Source organism: Mesocricetus auratus, unplaced genomic scaffold (genome assembly GCF_017639785.1).
Source record: "Mesocricetus auratus isolate SY011 unplaced genomic scaffold, BCM_Maur_2.0 Super-Scaffold_100007, whole genome shotgun sequence".
Taxonomy (NCBI): Eukaryota; Metazoa; Chordata; class Mammalia; order Rodentia; family Cricetidae; genus Mesocricetus; species Mesocricetus auratus.
The window spans coordinates 41507921-41528999 of NW_024429191.1; the positions used below are offsets into that span (position 1 = coordinate 41507921).

A 21079-nucleotide genomic window follows, 5' to 3' on the forward strand; every position below is an offset into this window, starting at 1 on the left:
CTTTGTAGTACTATCTGTCCTGGAACTCAATTTCTACACCAAACTGGCCTCATACACTCAGAGATGTTCCTGCATCTGCCTCTAGAGTGCTGGGATTAAAGGAGTGAACCACAACAGCTGAGCCCAAATATGTATTTTACAACTATGAGATGATCTATTTTATAGTTGTGAATGCTTTACTCAGCTCTGACTTCCTTTATCTAGCAGAAGGTGGGCACAAAACCTGTTTCAAATGCTAATTACCCAACCACTACACAAATGTAGCATCAACCAACTATTGCTCCGAAGCAGCACAAAGGCATGCTACTAACAGACTCCCTTTTGTTTAGTATGTTAGTTGTGTAACCAATAAAATAGTTCATAACTTGGGGCTGGAGAGATGGCTCAGAGGTTAAGCGTACTGACTGCTCTTCCAGAGGTCCTGAGTTCAATTCCCAGCAACCACATGGTGGCTCACCATCATCCATAATGAGATCTGGAGGCTCTCTTCTGGTGTGCAGACATACATGGAGACACAGGATGTTGTATTCAGAATAGATAAATAAATCTTTAAAAAAAATAGTTCATAACTCAAATACATGATGGGTCATACCAATAAAATATAATGAAAGTAATAAAATTTCCCTACAATTCAATGATACAAATAATCTTTATTTCCCACATACTTTGGTGTTTTAAAATCCCACACATTTCCCTGATGCCTGAAATCTAGGCAAGATCTGATTTCAGTTCCCTGGTATAAGGGAGTGAGGAACAACTGCACCACTGCATTAAACCAGTCAATGGGAAAAAGACAGCATTTCCCAGCTCTGCAGAAAATGTGGAAAAGGTAGCCTTGATACAGCATTACAATCTCCTCAAGCACGGGGTACTTTTCTAGAGGTTAACTCAGCATTCTGTATGCTGGTAAGGTAGCAGTAAGAGAAGGTGGCAAAGCCACCAGAAAACTAAACCTTATTTCTGAGGAATTTGAAAAAAAAAACCTATCATAATACTGACATTAAAAGAAGGAAATACCTCTGGTTTAAACAAGAGCTGGCTGGAATTACTTTTGTTTTAAGGAAATGTCTAGAGAACCACCAGCATATGTGGTCAAGGATGTAAGTGATAGGTTCTAACCTCAATAGTTCTGGCAGGCTGGCTGCAGCAGAATAGGCCCATTCAAAAGGAAACTTCCCTCAAAGTGCCTTCAACAGATGCAAGGAGTTCTTGTCTGGGTTTCTCTTTCCTTTAAAACTGACACTAGAGTCAACAAAACAAGTTTCATTCAGCTAGGCAGGTTTCTCTCCTAGCACGAAATAAGATATTCACTACAAATGAAAAAGCACAATATGAAACCAAATGAAAATTCAAATTGAAAAACTGAAAGGCATCTGTACTCAATGTGCTCACTGACTGGGGAACCTTAGAGCAGCATCAAAAGACAGCCGATGTGGAAACTCATCACTGCTGTATCTAACTACTGTATCTAACTACTGTATCTAACCCTACACATACACTCTATTCATGAAAAATTCTCAAGTTAAGCTGGTGGTAGTGGCACACACCTTTAATCCCAACACTGAAGGCAAAAGCAGGTGGATCACTAGTTTGAGGCCAGCCGGGTCTACAGAGTGAGGTTCTATGACAGCCAGAGCTACACAGAGAAAGCTTGTCTGGAAAAACAAAACAAAGCAAAACAGAACAGAACAGAATGAATGAATGAAACAAAAGATTCTCAAGTTAATAAAACAGAAAAATTAGTGAATCCCCATTTATAAGATACTTTGAGTTGTCTAGAAACAAGTAACTAGCTATCTAACACTGTAAAGGGAGCAGAAGGAATGCGATTATTTTATTACCAGGCATGCTTTCTTTTAAATGTACTCAAGCAATAAAATTTCTTTTACCTATCTTCTCAAAATATACTAATACTTCATGCCCTTAAAAATAACTAAATTTTGAACTTTCCAGAGAGTGAAAGATATCAGTCAAGAAAAAACAGGCAATGGAGATGGCAATAAAGACAATGGCAGCTAATATTCATTGAGAACTCCCAACGTACTTTACATTGTACTCTGAAGACTTTGCCAACACACCATATTGACACTAACAGGTAAGTGTCACTGTTGTTGCCCACAAATGCAAAAACCAAGGTTGCAAGTAAAAATCATCAGAACATGCAGAGGTATAAAGAAAGCTCTTTGATAGGAGATGTCCTGTATGTATGCTGTAAATATATATTTCTTTTATAAGTTGATGAATAAATGCTGATTGGCCATTAGCCCGGCAGAAAGTATAGGTGGGGCACCCATACTAGAAGAATTCTGAGAAGAGCCGCCAGGGATACACATTGTGGCTACCAGGACACTGGGCATTCTCCAGTAAGATAAGGCCATGTAGAAATACACAGATTAATAGTTATGGGTTAATAATTAAAAGAGAGACAACCAGTAAGAAAACCGAGGCATTGGCAAAAGTTTGTAATTAATATAAGTCTCTCTGTGTTTATTTGGGGTTGAATGGCTGTGGGACCAGGTAGGACAGAAATTCCATCTGCAGCTTTCAACATTATACTCAAATTTTAGCCTCTCGAAAATATTCTTCCTAACTATTGACTACTTGACCATTTAGGCAGAAATCCTTCCAACTTCAAAATTACCACTAAACAATACATGTTTCTGAATACTTCAAAAGGTAAAAATATGCTGGAGTAAATAAAGACAAGGACAGAAACAGTGTTAACACAGGAAAAGCAAAAACTCCTGACAAAAGAAACCAAGTACTTGAAAATAAAGAACATATGTAGCAATGACTTGCCTGGCAGCACTGATCATAAATAGGAAACATAAAAATTCTATTGTATGTATTTTCTTGGTGACATACCTAATGGGTGTGAGTAAATGAATGTACAGCACATCATAATTTTTAAAATTCTTTCTTATTTTTGTTTGCTTGTTTGATTTTGATAAAGGGTTTCACTGTGTAGCCCTAGGTATCCTGGAACTCTCTCATCGAACTCTCAAACTCATCGAAATCTACCTGTCTCCAGGATGCTGGATTAAAGGTGTACACCATCACCAACTGGCCTTTTTTTTTTTTTTTTTAAGATTTGTGTCTGTGTGTATACACATATACCCAAGGACAACAGAATGTAGACATCAGATATCCTGGAGTTGGATTTACAGACAGTTGTGAGCCACCTGACATGGATGCTAGGAGCCAAACTGGGTCCTCTGCAAGAGCATTAAGGGCTTTCACAAAAAATAAAATTCCTAGATGGCCTTTTATTTTTTATGCAATCACATGTACATTAATGTACAGGTGCCCATTGAGGCAAGAAGAGGACATCTTATCTCCTTGAGTTAAACTTAGAGGTACTTGTGAGCGGCCACATGCGGGTGCTGAGACTAAAACTATGAAAGAAAATTTTGCACTCTTAGCCTCCAAGCTATCTCTTCAGCCCAAGCATATTGTAAATTGTGGAATGCAAAAAACACCTGTTTGGAAGATTCTTTTGTCTTCATATTTCCATCAATCTTGAAACATTCATTTAGTAAAATTAACACACCTGATTTCGGCCTCTCCGTTTTCCATAATTTCTTCTCACTAGGGCTTTATAATTTTCATTTTTCTTGGTTAAATAGTAATACAAAACACAATCAGGCACACTCTGTAATGAAAAAAAAGTTTTACTTAATGTTTGCTTTTATTTCCAAAATAAAATATTTTATGTTTTTTTATATTTCATTTCATGTTTGAATGTAAATAAAGTATCTTTAAGAAAATTTTCTAGTGTAACCAAATCATAAATTAAAAACAAAAATATATGGCCTTAAGTTTAAGTATATCTAGGTTAGACAGACAACAAGGGAAGTATCATACAAGACATCTACAATTGCCTTGATCCAAACTATGGTAAAGACACAAGTTCCATCAGAAACATTCAATGTGTTCTCATTAACTGGTTATACATTTTCCTTCTCCTATATATGAAAATACTCAAAGTGTCTCTTCTGACTCCAAAGAAGAAAAAGGAAAAGAAAATCAGCTAATGACTTTTAAAACTTACTATAATTAATGTTTTTGGGAAACAAGATCAAATCATTTTTAATAAATGATGAAAGCTATTTTTGGTTCTCTACTAAGGATTCCGTTCACCTAAAAGTTTTTGAGACTTTTGTTTGTTTTGAGACTGTGTACCTCTGGCTGACCTAAAAGACACTGTAGACCAGACTGGCCTTCTGACTCTACAGTGCTGGGATTAAACATAGGTACCACCACACCAAGAAACATATTTTTCTAACATGTGTATTCGCAGATGCATAGTTATGGGGAAGCCAGAAGTGTTAGATCACCCTGAACTGTGCTACCATTGGTTGTGAGCCATTTTACGTGGATACTAGGAACCACATTCAGGTTCTCTGAAAGTGCAATAGGCACTCTTAGCCACTGAACCACATCTAGCCTCTGTGCTTGGGATTATAATGTAATTACAGTCATCATTTTAGACATATTTTATAGTATGAGTTTACCAGAATCTTTTCCTCTATCATAATCCTTTGTAAAAATCAATTTAACTAACTACTGATGGTTGGTAGAACACAAAAAAAATCTGAAGCAACATCATAAGCCTAAAAACATCTCAGTCTAAGATTTTTCTTACCTTCCTTTCCAAGTAGGATGCAATTAGTCCAAAGTTTTTTGGATGCTGGATAAATCTGAGTTTAAAAATAAAAACAGAACTGAGAACATATCACTCAGTGCTAAAAATGATTTCTATAACATTATGGATTTCCCCAGAAGCTCAGGAAACATCAAAGAAGGCAGAAAAAAATATAAGAACTGGAAGATGGGAAGGAGTGCTATGAAATGCTATCTTCTAGATATGACATCACTATCACATTCATAAACTCAAAGCAAAAATTACCTACACAAGACTGTGTTATAATACAACTCCTATCACATTCCAGCATGGAAGGGACAGGGGCTCTTAAATCCCAATTCCAATTGAGGAGCTACATGCTTTTTTTTTTTTTTTTTTTTTTTTTTTGGTTTTTCGAGACAGGGTTTCTCTGTATTGTTTTGGAGGCTATCGGTCCAGCCCAGCCTCGAACTCACAGAGATCCGCCTGCCTCTGCCTCCCAAGTGCTGGGATTAAAGGCGTGCACCACCACTGCCAGGCTGAGCTACATGCTTTTAATAGCTGCAAAGAAAGGGGAGCTATTTTTCCTGCACTAAGTAGTTAATAGTGTTATAGTAAATAACAAATCCCATGGGTCACATTTTTTTAAATGAATATGCAAGTAGAAAGTGGATTTGTTAGGAAGAAGACGAGAGAATAACAAGGATGATGTGATAAAAAGAAAACATACGCTTTCATGCGGTTATCCAATATAAACTTCGAAATATTAATAACAATTTATGTACATATAAATGTTTCAACAAAGTAAAAACTGGAAGAATTATGTCTAGCCTAATTCAAAGTGACTCCTCATTGCCCACTGGATAACAATTATTGGATCAATTCTTTTTTTTTTTTTTTAATTTTTTGTTTTTTCAAGTCAGGGTTTCTCTGTGTAGCTTTAAAAACCAGGCTGGCCTCAAACTAACAGAGATCCACCTACCTCTGACTCCCAAGTACTGGGATTAAAGGCGTGCGCCACCACCATCTGCCTAAATGGCAGAATTTTCAAAGAGAAGTTTGTCTGTTTTTTGAGACAGGGTCTCACTATGAAGCCCTGGTTGTCCTGGAACTCACCATGTAGATCAAGCTAGCCTGGAACTCAGAGATCCACCTGCCTCCGTCTCTGGAATGTAGGAGGATTTGTTGTTTCCATTTTTTTTTTCTCCTGAGACAGTGTTTCTCTGTGCTGGCCCTGCAGTCCTGGCACTCACTCTGTATTTAGTCCAGGTGGGCCTCCAACTCATATCCCCGATTCTTATCTGTTTAACCACTGCCCCACCTACAAGCTTACAGGAAGATAAATTTCTCTATTTCTCAAGGTATCTATTCCAATCCCAAATTGGAATGAAAGTTTTGTGAAAACAGTTCACTCAAAAGTTAACACAATTACTAATGTACATGAACTACTATTAAAGAATAATTTAACAATTAAATTACTTGTCCTTAAAGATCTCCTTTTCATGGTCAGTCCAAACATTCATAAACTGCCTATCTTTATAAACTTTCATAGGATCCTCCATAAGCCCATTCATATTGATGAACTTGACCCTTCTTTGTTCTGCATCAAACATCATAGGTGGAATCACAGAAAGCTGACGCATTTGTTTCTCATTATTCTGCAAGAAATAAGTGAAATTTAGTTAGGGTAATATTTAAACTAGAAATTTTTTAAAGAGTTATAGACTTCAACAGTTTAAAAACATATCTATACACTAGCGACAATAATGCCGTATATCATAGCATGTTATGTGATTATTTCTAACACATTTAAACGAATTAAATAAAATACATACAGAGAATTCACTTTTTAAAAAAACTACTACTTTGGGATTGGTTTTGTTTGCTATTTTGTTTGTCTGTCTTTTCTTTATTTATTTTTTTTTTTTGGACAGAGTCCAATTCTGGAGTCCATGCCAAGGTTTTATAGATCAGGCTGGCCTCAAATTTGCAGCAATCCTCCTACCACAGCCCATCAATGCTGAGATAGGGTAGAAGTATGAACTACTACACCAAGCTTATCCTTTACCATTCTGAGGAATTCTTAATGAAACTGGTATTTGGAAAATAATGCAGTATTTTTATCTAGAATATATAAAACAATAGTCTCAACATCATTTTACTTTTCTTTCTTTAGTTTTTTTTTTTAACTGTGTATTAAGAAGAGGTGTCCACGCATGTGGAGGCCAGACAGCATCTCTGGAAGTTTTCCCCATTGCTCACTACCATATGCATTGAGATGGGGTCTCTCAACTGAACCCACAGCTTGCCTAAGCAAGTCAGTCTTGCCAGTCACCCCTTTAAGCACTGCAACTATGGGCAGCCACCACGGCCAACATGCCATTTACAGAGACTCGGGCCTCACACTTGCACAGCAAGGACTTTATCCTCTGAGCATGGCCTCAGCCCTTCATCATCATCGTATATATAGGAAACAATCTTAGCATGATTTCAGAGACAGAAAAAAAAAAACAGAAACAAAGGGATTAAGAGCTTAAAGTCATTGATCTTAAATTATTTAACTCACATAATATTAAGTACTTCTTGCTAATTTTATGTAATCCATTAAAATTTTAAGATTACTATCATTATACTTTAAGATGGTTTAATCTACTGCATATGTATACTTTTTTCCAAAGTATAACTGAAGATATTTATAAACACAATCTTGCATTTAAAACTTACTTAACAAGCTATAGTATTTATCTAAATTTAGGGTTTCTTATTTTTTTTGCCTAAAAATATTTCCAAGTTGTCAAGTCCTTGCTAAGTGTCTAGTTCCAAAGAGTATATTCAATCATTTTGAACACCAGGGTTTGGGATTAACACATTAGCTTGAAATCACTTCTACTGATAAGATTTCTTGGAATGCTTTCAGATATATCCTAATGGAATCCACAGAAAAGCTAGCATAGAAATGTAAGAAACTATAGCTGCAAATTTTAGAGATTATCAGATATGCATTTTCCAATGATCTTAGAACCAGTATAGAATAATGGTTGTGTTTTAAAGTTCCCGAGTATATCACTTGTACCAAGAGTGTGCAAATTATGTACATTATGCACTTAAGATTTCAGAAAATATCTTCAAAAAATAACTTAAATGTATTACAAAAAAAAAAGCTTAACCGAGCTTTGATGGTGCACAACTTTAATCCCACTACTCAGGAGGCAGAGACAGGCAGAACTGTGTGAGTTCTAGACCAGCCTGGTCTACAAGATCTAGTTCCAGGAAAGCCTCCAAAGCCACAGAGAAGCCCTGTCTCGAAAAACCAAAAATATAAAAAAATAAAATGTGTCTCTCCTAGCCTAGATAGAAATGATGTTAATGTGTTCAATAACAATGTAAACACACACACACAGAAACAAAGCTGAGAGCTAACAATATCAGAAGTGAGAAAGAAGGACAAAAATCACTAACAGAAGTCCTTTTTTTTTTTTTTTTTTTTTGGAGAAAGGGTCTCTGTAATAACCTTAGCTGTCCTAGAACTCACTCTAAAGACCAGACTGGCTTTAAACTCACAGAGATCTGACTGTCTCTGCCTCCCAAGTCAGAGGGGTCCGCAACCACCAACCAGTACAAATCTATTTTAATTGGTGCAAAGTCCTAGGAATTGAGGCAGCTCACAAAAGCCATCATTTGACTTTACCTCCTTAATGATTCAAGTGACAAAAACTGACATATAATAATAGATGCATATGAAACACTGCAACAAAAACTTTAAGGCATTCACCAATACAAATACACACTATTTTCACATCCCAGAGAAAAACTCATACAAACTGCTTCAAAATGTAAACCAAATGAAACAGGCAGTATTTAGACTAGTTAGAAATTTTTCTCTCCCTCACTAGTAATTTAATTTGACAGGACTGAGTAATTTGATGATTCACTCCATCACTTGAGTCCCGGTGCCTAGAACAAACTTTAGCTTTTAACCGAGGGCTGTGGAAACATGATAGGAAAAGTAAACTCGATTCAATGGATAGAGAAAAGAGCATAGGGCTCTGGAACAAGAGCCACTAGGGCTCTGGAACAAGAGCCACTAGGGCTCTGGAACAAGAGCCACTAGGTTGGCCACCTGGCTCTGCTTCCCACAGCATTGTGGCACTGGCTGTCCTGGAATCCCCTCTGAAGATAAGGCTAGCCTTGAACTAATAGAGACCTGCCCGCCTCAGCTTCCCAAGTGGTGGGATTAAAGTGGTGGGATAACCAACAGGCCCATCAGAACTATTTCCTTAACTCTTCACAGGTCTCTTGATGACAAAACAATAATTGCAAAAAGTTTAATCACATTGCTTAAAACCTTATAGTGGTTGGGCCTTAGTCTCTGAAATAATTCAAGCACTATTACATAAGGTATCCTTATTCACACAGTAATAAACTTTTACGCCCTGGGCTACCATGCTGAAATGCTTAAATAACTAAAGAATCAACTTGAATTAATCAATTTTCTTACCTCCTGCTCAGAAAGACCATCAATAATTTCAGAAATCTCATGCTCACTCCTAGCAATGGTGGCTGAAAGACCAGCTCCCCTCTGACCAACACTAAATATGAAAAGAAATATGAATATATTTAAAGGCTTTTTATGAAGACAAATTATCACTGATACCGGAACTATGTACAGCAGGCTGGCCTTGAATGCAAAGAGATCTGCCTGCCTGTGCTTTCCAAGTCCTGGGATTAAAGGAATGCACCACCACTGACTGGCTCAAAGTGAGACTTTAAAAATAAAATGTATCATATTCATTCTCTGACAATTTCACACATCAACTTACCTTGATCCATCTACCTCCAGCTCCTCCTTCCTCCTCACTCACACTCTCTAATTTTTTTTTCATCATTTTTGTGTAACCCAGAGTCCCAATTAGTACCATCTGTTGGAATACTGGTCATGTACAGGTCTTGTGCATTTAACCATACATTTTTAAGCTCAGTAGTGCAATATCTAAATCATGTCTATGAGATAGAACACAAAACAGGAGTTTCATGGGGGGGGAGGGTAAGTGTATGTCTGAAAAGTAGGTATGCTGCAAATGTGTGCAAATGCACATAAACAACAAAGTTGATGTTGGCTGTCTCCATCACACTCCTCTTTGTTAAATACGAGTTTTTTTTTAAATAACAGGAAGTCAAAACACAAACCCGAGATTCAGTGAATACATTCAAAAAAGTATGCATGAGTCACTGCCAAATTAACAAAAATTTAAATGTTAACACTGAGATTTAAGTGACATACTGGACTTAAAGTCAGTTGATAAAGTGTTTGCCCTACATGTATCAGGACCTAGGGTTGGTCACTAGCACCCCACCCCCCCAAAAAAAGTTATACACCCAAGTTAAAACAGTGGCACTAGTATTGGGTAACTTGTTTTGAAATAGAAATTATTGATGTCATGCTGGGGAACAATCTTTGCCTACCGTAAATATGTACTTCTCTCATTGTTAATAAAAAACCAATTAGTTGATGGCTAGGCAGGATTTGACAGGCAGGGAGAATGCTGGGAAGAGGGAATCTCAGGAGTCTAGAGGAGAGGCAGAGAGAAGCAAGATGAATGTGCCCTGTTAAAAAAAAGGTACCGCCCCATGGCAGAGGGTAGATAGAAAATGTGGGTTAATTTAAAATATAAGAGTTAGCTAGTAAGAAGCCTGAGCTATTGGCCAAGCATTTATAATAGCCTCTGAATGTTTTTTTAGGAAAGGGTGCCAAGACACAGAGAAGCTCCACCTACAATGTCATATCCATCTTTTGTTTGTATTCTAAAGAACAGGAGATCAACTTTGGAAAAATATATTGAACATTTCTAAAATGTAAGGAAAAACAATGAAGAAGAAAGCCAAGTTTGAGAGTTTACAAAACACCTATTTGTACCTTTTCTGGTGCATGGTAAAAAAATCTCTTTAATGTTACCACTTGGGAGGCAGAGGCAATAGATGGATCTCTGGAAGATTGAAAACAGACAGATCTCTACAGCGAGTTTCAGGCCAGCCAGGGCTACATAAAAAGATGCTGTTTTAAAAAAAAATGATGACGATGTTATGAAAAATTAGCTACTAAACCCCCCAAAATAGGTTTAAAAAAAATCTTAAACCAGGCACTGATGGCCCATGCCTTTAATCCCAGCATCAGGGGGCAGAAGCAGATGGATCTCTGAGTTTGAGACCAGCCTGATATATAGAGCAAGTTCCAGGTCAGCCAGGGATAAACAGAGAAAACCTGTCTCCAAAAAAAATTATTTTAAAAAGGTCTTATTTCAGAGGGGCAGTGGTGGCACGAGCCTTTAATGCCAGCACTGGGGAGGCAGAGGCAGAAAGATCTCTGTGAGCTCAAGACCAGCCTGGTCTACAAGATCTAGTTCCAGGACAGCCTCCAAAGCCACAGAGAAACCCTGTCTCGAAAAACAAACAAAAAAAAAGTGTTATTTTTATTTTATTTTATACATGTATGACTTTTTACCATGCACATGACTGGTAACAAATGAGGCCAGAAGAGGGCATCAAATTCCATATAACCAAACATGGGTCCTCTATAGGAACAGCAAATACTCGCTATCTCTTCAGCCCCATAGAATTTTTTAATTAATAAATTTCATGCTGTTTCACTATGTTTATGGTTATTAAGGAACATTTGGGTCTGTTCTTATTAACTGTCATTTTAAAAGAAATGAGTACTTTTAAGAAATAAAGACTTGGGCTGGAGACATCTTAGCAGTTAAAGAGCTGCTCTTCCAGAGGACTCGGGTTCAGTTCTCAGCACTCACATGGATTCCAATTCTGGCCTCCATGGGTTCAGTCATGCATTAATTTAACATGCATGTAGATGAAACACTCAATGCATGAAATAATTTTTTAAAAAACAGAATTAAAGGAAATTTCAAAATATTTACCAAATGGGATTGTCCTCAGGTAATCAGATCTGGTAGCAAACACATGAACTATTTTGTGGGCTCTTAGGTAGAATATAAAACTTTCTTACCAACCAGTGAGGATTATTTCTTAGTGAATTTAAATGGAAGCAGAGAACCTATTCCCATAATTTGTCCTCTGACCTTTACATCAGTATTACTATGACACATGAGCTTCCCACATGCACTCCATAAATGAATAGCAAGTCTAATTTTTGTAAAGATTTATTTATTGATTTAGTGTACAGTGTTCTGTCTGCATGTATGCTTGCAGAGCCAGATCTCATTACATATGGTTGTGACCCACCATGTGGTTGCTGGGAATTGAACTCAGGACCTCTGGAAGAGCAGTCAGTGTTCTTAACCTCTGAGCCATCTATTTCTCTACCCCCAACAAGTGTATTTTAAAAATTTAAGTTCAACATTATAAATTCTTACCAGGCAGTGGTGTCACACACCTTTAATCCTAGCATTTAGGAGGCAAAGATGTCTGAGTTCGAGGCCAGCCTAGTCTACAGAGGGAGTTCCAAAACACAGAGAAACACTGTCTCAAAAATCTAAAAATTCTTTATGATCTGAGGAAAACAATTACAATTACTAAACATGAAAGTACATACCGTTGAAATCTTTCTTGCTGTTCTCTTTGTTTGCGAATTTCTGGGAACTGCTTCTCATAGTATTCCCTTGTTTTGCTTTCTTTTGCTTTTCTCCGGGGATTATTTTCTATTCTGTCCACTTTTTTCTCCCATGCCTCCATGAGCTGATCATAACGCTGGCAGATTTTTTGTTCCTATTAAACACCCGTAGCAAATTAATAATAATTAAACTGAACTCTGTGATATGGTAAGCCTTTACAATATATTCCATTTCTTAAGATGAGAACAGAAGTACACTTGGCTTGTATGACTCAGCTAAGAATGACAATTTGTTCTTGGTCTGACAGGAGAAATGGAGCAATTCCTTAGATGAACACGCAGGGTACAGTTTCCCTGGAATTTTTACTAGCCATTAACACTATACAAATTAACAAACTCATTAACAACCACTGGTAGTGGATGATCATCTATTTTTATTTTCCTGATAGCATGCCTTCATTCTCAAAAAGAAAACAATATTAAAAAACATTTATACAGCTCATCATATAATCCAGTACTTCTCAACTTTCTTAATGTTGTGACCCTTTAATACAGTTCCTCATGTTGTGGTGACCACCAACCATAAAATTATTTTCAATGTTTCTTAATAACTATATTTTTGCTAATGTTATGAATTGTAATGTAAATATCTGTGTTCTCCCATAGTCTTAGGCAACCTCTGTGACAGGGTTGTTCAACACCCAGAAGTCATGACCCACAAACTGAGAACCATTATTCTGATCAATCTTAAAGGCAACTATTTAGCATTATTGTATTTGTACCTATCCAAACTGACAGAGAAAACATGCATATTTAAGAGTTTCTCTGTCATTAGAGGTTCTGTTTTTTCACCTTTATTTTTTCTTTTTGTTACCTACTATACAAATTTTTTCTAGCACAGAAAAGGCTAGAATTAGCTATTCATCATCATAAGAGGAAATCTGGTTAAAAAATGAAAATAATTAGTGTTTTTGGTTAAGCAAGTGAATTATGACTCCATTTTCTATAGATAAAAGGCAGAAAGTTCCTCCATTATGGGCATAGAACTATGTGACTATCTGACACCCTGAGAGAGGAAAGTGAGAAGGGCCTCAGAAACACGGCTAACTTTAATCATCTAAGAGTAACTGGATAGGAGAGTATTTCTTCTCACATCATTCCCTCATCACTCCTTCCAATATCCATGTATCTTTTGTGCACTTCACATTTTTCTCTTTCTACTCCCATCACCTTAAACTCAACACTGTCATCACCAGGAGTGAAGCAATCATCAAGTAAATGTGGTCCACATCCTTTCTGTTGCTTTCCAAAGCAGAGAAGATGGAAACCAGGACCAGGCCCATGCTAGGTAAGTGTTCAGATCTTCCCATGCATTTTCAATGTTGCAACCAGATACAAATTCTTTTGTTGCTGTTTGATACATGGTTTCCCATATCTCAGACTGGCCTCAAACCCACTAGTACCAAAGCAGGACTTGAGCTTCTGATCTCCCTGCTTCAACCTTTGAGTGGGAATTATAGCAAGCATGTGATACCAAACAGTTTATTTGATGTCAGAGATCCAATCCAGGGTTTCATTCATGTTAAGTAAGCACTCAACCACTGAGTTACATTTGTAAACCCAGATGTAAATTCATAAAAATACAAACATGAACTTTACATCTCCTCAGTTTAAAAACTTAACAAGTGCCCTCAGAATCTCATACAAAGTGTTATAGGTGACCTCGAGAACAGTGTGTGTCACTGAATCCCAGCATCCCTTATCACCACCCTGAGCCTGTAACAGTGGCTATTTCACTTAATCTGTTCCATCCACTTGAAGAAGTTTGCAGAGTATTGGCTTTCCTGTTTAGTGGCCCTCCCTGATTCATATCTGCTTAAGGCATCCCATTTTACACACTTGCAGTCAGCTATATAGATGAGATCACATTATGATCACAATACTGAACCAGCCTGCTGACATATCTGCTCCCTAAGAGCTAAACAATACAGCTACCTTACTTGCTTTTCTGGAATAATACATGGAACATCATCCACAACTGATAAGCACTTATTAAACAAATCAGTAAACACATAAATTAAAATTACTCCAAAGCATATTTAAAAAGTTTATGCTTCAATGATTATAACATCAGAGGACTAATTTAGCAAGTACCAGAATTACAATAAAATAATGAGCAAAAAGGCTGGTTTTCTCAATTAATATTAATAGGTTCTTGATTCAACACCAGTTATTTAAGATAGTATCTAAAAAAATTAACACTGACAAATATGAACTACAGAAGTTTTATACCAAATAAAAGCTGGTGTTTCTTGAGCTTTACAATTTATTAAGCTGTCAGTTCATTAAATATAAAATTGATTTGTAACACAGGTTCAAAGAACTTAACTTTATTAAAAATCTGAATTTAAATATATCTGTAAAGTTAGTATGAACATATTACAAAAGTAAGGATATTCTCTGAAACTCAATTTTTATTATTATAACCATAAACTATTAGACAGCAACTATACGATTAAATGAGACACTGACCAGTTAGTTTTTCCTAAGGACAGAGGATAATGTCTCATCAACATGACCAACTTACCGACACTTGTTTGAGTCCTAACAAACTGAAAGCAGATCATCCTACTTAGCTCCCCCTCCCTTGGACTACTCACCATTTTGTTGAATAAAAACATTACATAAATGACTAATGAAATTAATTTGATAATGATGTTAAGTGCAGTATTACAATGTTACTAGGATTAGACTCATATTTAAGTCACACATACAGTTTCTAAATCAGCATTTGTTCTCAATATAGTCAAGGATCAATTATTAATGGGAAGTGAATGCCTAAATGACATGAATGGGAAAGCTGTACAAATTTCAGTTAACAAGGATAGGACCTCACCCTTTGTTTTCTTGCATGATTTCTTCTTTTAAAAAATAAAATGAGTTTTTTCCTCATCACCTGGTTTCTAGAAGAGAAAAATATGGTTGCAGAACATTAAGAATAAGCACAACTTAAGTCGTGTTCACTTTCTTCAGACCCTGGAGACAGGCAAACCACTTTAAGTACTTATGGTACAATCAGAGTTAATCTTAAGGTTTTCACCCTGCAAAATAAAACTGCATAATTTTTGCAATTAGGTCTAAAATTCCTACCATTCTATAACAAGATAATACAGTTAATTTCTAGTTCATGCATCTAATTTTAAGACAAATATTATTTTCAAATGATAATTAAGGGGTAATTAGTCTTAAGAATTCTGATGATATCTTTTACATAATTTGAGAGAGGGAAAAGAAACCTTTTGCAGGTACTTCCCTCCTAGAAGGAGAATACACACCAACACATTTAGACAGATGTGACTTCTGCTCAGAACAGAAGATCTCTCTCCCACAGGTATAATACAACACTCTAGCGAGCAACAAAGGGCAATCTGACAAGACAGGAAAATTTCTCACGTGTCACCTTTTAACGTGGAAGCACTGTGACTTTTAAAACAATGTCATTCAGGTTCAAATATATATTTATTTCCCACCTACTTACAGAAGTAACTCCAAGATGATTATTCAGACATAAATACAAAGCCAATAAAAGTAGAAATAGATTTTTGGATTATGTGTCACTCAGGACTAACAATGACACTGGCTCCACTCAAATAATCATAGACAATCAGTAGCTGGCTGTTATGACAAAGCAGTCAAGAGATGAAAAGAATTATTAAAAGTCACATTTGCTATTTTATACAAAGCAAATGCTGGTGATCAAAGAATAGCTACTGAATGATTTGTGCAGATATGGCCATCTACGAACTTCAACATTAACATACAGCAGGACCATTACTACATACCAAAGTATTCTGCAATTATATACTACTCAAAATTAAATGTCCATCAGTAAATAAAACTTTAAATGTCTACTAAGAATTTAAGTGAAGTCAGCCATTTAGTAATCCATCTCAGCACAGTCTAACACAGGCAGTGTAGATAACATAAAATAAATCAAAGCCAGTGCAGCTTTCCAGCTTACATTGAGGGAGAGAAGACAGAACACAAACTGAAGCTTTGGGGGCGGAACAGTCAATGAACTACATTTTACCTGTTATCCTCCTTTTAAAAACATTGAAACAGCTAAGTATTTCTAAAACAAAATACTTGAGTTTAGCCTAAACTCCTAAAGGTTCTCAAGACCATGGCAATATCTCACAGAAAAATTCTTAAATAGATGACTTTATTATGAACCACTTAACAGAAATTAAAATTACTCAAATTGTAGTAATTGTCATGCACACTACCATGCAAATATATTTGCCACCAGTTCTGCAAAGTAGTCAATTATTGTACACACTCTCATAAATTAAAAGAAAAAATATAAATAATAATGTGCTACTTCGTAACTGCAATAATAAATAATTATAATGCTCTGGATACACTTTTAAATGCATATAAATAGAAATATCACATTTTTGTCACCAATAATAATTCGCCTAAAATGCTATAAAAGTATGATAATTAACAACAATTTAAAAAAAAAACCTATCTAGCTTCTTGCACTTCAATCAGATCAAGAAATTAAGTTTACTTTTCACTTATTTTCTTATTCCAAGATCTGCATCCATAAAGGCCTGGTAGTAGGATGAGCAAGGCAAAGCAAACTACATTCTGGAACAGCCTCCTCATCCACATGAGGGGACTGAGCCTTCCAAGGCACCAGGACATTAAATGGCAGAAGGGTCTACAAATACCGTCATTAGCAAGAGTCATGGAAGGGATTTCCCTAGAATAGGGTTTTGAATAATGATAAAATGATCCGTGGCACTTCTACTTTGCAATGGCAGATGTGGCTTGGTGGGGGACGGTGTCATCACTAGTCTTAAATGAAAAAGCTTCATTATCTTACTTCATCATGCGCCTTGCAGGTACTCCACTGAAAAAAACACAAAACAGGAGGCAAAGAATTCAAGCCTCAAGGTAAGCCATTTCAATGCTAAGTATCCACCTTTTTTTTTTTACTAGCAGATTATAAAACCAGCTAGTTTTATGCAATAATTTATTTTATTTTTTGGCCTCGGAAACTCAAATCTGTTACCCCAACCCCCAAAAAGTCAGAGGAAGATAACATATAGTAAAACAACAGCAAATTACACAAATCTAAAACACACCTAAACTGTTACAATATAGTCCGCAGATAACAAAAGTGATTTCTTTATAGAATATATGTTCTTTAATTGAACTCCAAAGATGGTAAGTACTTACGTCTTGATGTTCTCATGGTACACCTTGGTATCAGATGGCTGGTTATAGAGTGGCTATAAAACAAATGACATTTATGTGTACAGTATTGTATATACTTATAGTAAAAATTTTTAAAAAACATTTTATTATGAGACTATCTAAATAGGCCTATATCACAGCATCCTACATAATCTATAGATGTCAGGTTTTCCTGTTAACCCATTTCCTAATGCCTTTCTATTCTAGTAAGGAAGTTTGCAAATATATTCCTATCTTATAATAAATAAGCCTCATCATACTTTTAATTTCAAAGGCAAAGGGAAATCATACACTGTCCTTATCCTAATATTATGTTTAGCTAGCTTTCTTCTATTTTTCTTTAGGTACTTCATCCTACTACTTTATGAAATGGCTGTTCAGGCAAAAACATGCTCAGAATAATGCTAAGGCAAAGGTAACCAATTTTATTCAAAATTATCTTTTTTTTTTTTTTTTTTTTTTTGGTTTTTCGAGACAGTGGCTTTGGAGGCTGTCCTAGAACTAGCTCTTGTAGACCAAGCTGGCCTTGAACTCACAGAGATCCGCCTGCCTCTGCCTCCCAAGTGCTGGGATTAAAGACGTGCGCCACCAACGCCCGGCCAAAATTATCTTAAGATTATAACAAACTTTCTGCCTAGATATATGTTCTTTTATCCAAAAATAAATGGATATCCCATTTTATCCCAAGGAAAAGTATTAAAAGAGAAACCAACAACAACAATATTAGAAATCAAAACAAGAATTTCTTACCAGTTCAACTTTTGGGCCAAGACCTTCAAAAATTTTATGAGCTTCTTCTGCTTTTTTCTAAAGAGAAAAACATTACCGTAATGATAATTGTATTACCCCAAAGAAAATAATTGCCTGCTTGAAATTACTTCTCTAACACTAATCTGCAACTGAATTTATCTTTATTTACACTGAAACTCTCCCAATTTCCCATTATACTATGTAGTGAACCCTACTATCATTCACGCTAGACAAGTGTTCTGCCATTGAGCCATTGTGCTGGCATTCTCTAATTTTAATTTTCATAGGGTTCTCTCACTAAATTTAATCAAAACTCTAGTCAAAACCTACTACCTGTAGTGAGAGCAGCACATAAACAATTAGAAAGTTAATAAAATACTGGGAATATATAAAGAGGGAAAATTTTTTAACTGGAAATATACCCAAGTATTTCAAGTATTTAATTCATGTCACCATTAATATCTAAAGCATCAAAAGAAGCATATACTGAGCTATTTTTTTTTTTTTTTTTTTTTTTTGGTTTTTACGAGACAGGGTTTCTCTGTATTGTTTTGGAGGCTATTGGTCCAGCCCGGCCTCGAACTCACAGAGATCCGCCTGCCTCTGCCTCCCGAGTGCTGGGATTAAAGGCGTGCGCCACCACCACCCGGCTTCCTTCTAATTCTAAGGAAACCTAACTAATAACTGGAGAATAAAGAAATACCTAGTTTTTCTTAGAGTAAAGTAAAATTTTAATCACATATTTAACATGCCATTTTCAAAAGTAAAATAATCAAAACCAAAGTACCCGGTAACAGGATCTTCCTTGCTAAGAACAAATTAACTGGGTCAGCAAGACAGCTTGTGGTTGATTAAGGTGCTTGCCATCAAGCCTGACAACCTGAGTCCTATCCCTGGAACCCACATGGTCAACAAGAGTACTGATTCCTGCAAGTTATCCTCTGACTTCTTCATGTGTGCCACGTCACACATGCACTGGGACAAATACACACTAAATTAATTAATGAACTTTTGGCCTATGAATAGTTTGACCAAAAGTTTTTCAACATAGAACACTCCAATTGGGGTGAGTACGTAACTCAGTTGTTAAAAAATACTAAAATAGCTTTAAGCCTTGGGTTCAATTCCGTGCCAAATAAATAAATACATACATACATACATACATACATACATACATACATACATACACACACACACACCTACCTGACAATTTCATATAATTTTAAATCTAAATCTACATATGTCCCAGGCACTTACTAGACACTAAGAGAACAACAGGGGGTGGGGGGAGCGATTCCAGTATAGAAAGAAGGGAGGGCAGACAAACAATTCCAGTAGAGAAAGAATGGTTTGAAAGGCTCATGATATTAAAGAATAAGTCTACTCCACACATGAGACAGACAAAACAAAAACCTCATCTGGTAGGTTACTACCAAGAAGAGAATTGTCTGATAAGGCTCAGATAGGGTCAGGGAGTGACTCAGTGGGTAAAAGCATTTACTGAACAAGTCTGAAGACCCCCAAGAATACATGCAAGGAGAGAACTGATGCCACAGGGACCCTCAGCCCGGTACATGCGTATATGCATGTGTACACATATACAAAAAAATGGCAGAAATATATTTTTTGACACGTTTAAAGTTTGGGCTACTCTCAGGAAAATAAGAAATAGGGTTTTGATGGAAAATTGTGTACTAGAACACTGGTATGAAGGATGAATTAGAAAGTTAAAAAAAAGACTGTAAGAATGAGATACAGCAAGCATGTGTAAAGAAAATTCAACTTAAGTAAATGGCAAAAGGAGAAAAGGGAAGCAATTGCGCAAGATAATTGGTAGGAGACAGGATGGATGCTCTTTAGAAACTCATTAAACATGTATGGTGTGACTAAGGAAGGAAAACACCCAATTCCCAGGAAAATAGCATGAATGACAGGAGGATGTTGGCACCAAGAGTAATACCTAACAACTTTTACTTTCTTCGGTGCCATGTGCTGTGGCAAATCATTCAGCCAAAATATAAATTATTCCCACAATCTTTTCCATTACATACTGACAACCATTCTCTCTTGTATTTTTATTCTGAAATTAGAGCACCTACAAAAATTTTGGGACCATTTAACTCAACAGAGATGAAGGAACTCAAACTGTTTAAAAAACCGTTGAGAATAGTTTGTTTAGAGAGAAAATAAATGTAAGGCTGAGCTCAGATATGAGCCAGGCAGCTCTTCTCTCCTGAAGCCAGCTTTAAACGGCCTCGCTTTGAGCAGTTTTCCCACTAACTTTGTGAATACAGACAGACTTCTTATACATGTAATGTTTCCAATCACTTCTGTCACATGGAGCATAATTACCAGAGTAATTACTGCCACCACACAAGGAATAAGTGAAAGATGTACTTCTGTCATTACCTCATGTCTTCTTGCCTGTGGCGTCTAGACAGGTAAGATTACTCACTTTGCAAGGCCATGTAAGTTGTGAAAGTCTTACAAAGGGTTGCATGAGGAGATGCCGAGAGGAGCCTCCCTCCGCTTCCTCCATGGAAGTTATGATTTTAGAGCTACACTAGAACAACTACAAAAACACTAGTAGTAGGGTATACTAAGAAAGCATCTAAAAGAAAGCAAGGCTTGACAATTAATAACATTCTTCAAGCATGAAAAAAAACTTTTCACTGTAAGAAGCCAAGACTGAGACATCAAGTCTGGCTATCCTTTGCTTTCTACTGAAGTATTTTGTACTTCTGAAGGATATTTCTAAAAAACCAGAAGATATAGTAGGTGTGGTGGCACATACTTTTAATACCACCACTTGGAAAGAGGAGGCAGGCAGATCTCTGAGTTCAAGACCAGCCTAATCT

At 36.4% G+C, this 21079-nt stretch overlaps 1 protein-coding gene across 1 annotated transcript in view; it reads right to left on the reverse strand.

The window, feature by feature from the left end:
* Positions 1-21079, reverse strand: part of Ncor1 (nuclear receptor corepressor 1) — a 149663-nt gene that overhangs the window by 76433 nt on the left and 52151 nt on the right. The window contains 8 exon segments of the mRNA XM_040748823.1: positions 3551-3652; positions 4646-4700; positions 6104-6282; positions 9123-9213; positions 12189-12361; positions 15103-15169; positions 17454-17506; positions 18222-18278. Of these exon segments, the coding sequence (XP_040604757.1) occupies positions 3551-3652; positions 4646-4700; positions 6104-6282; positions 9123-9213; positions 12189-12361; positions 15103-15169; positions 17454-17506; positions 18222-18278 (777 nt within the window).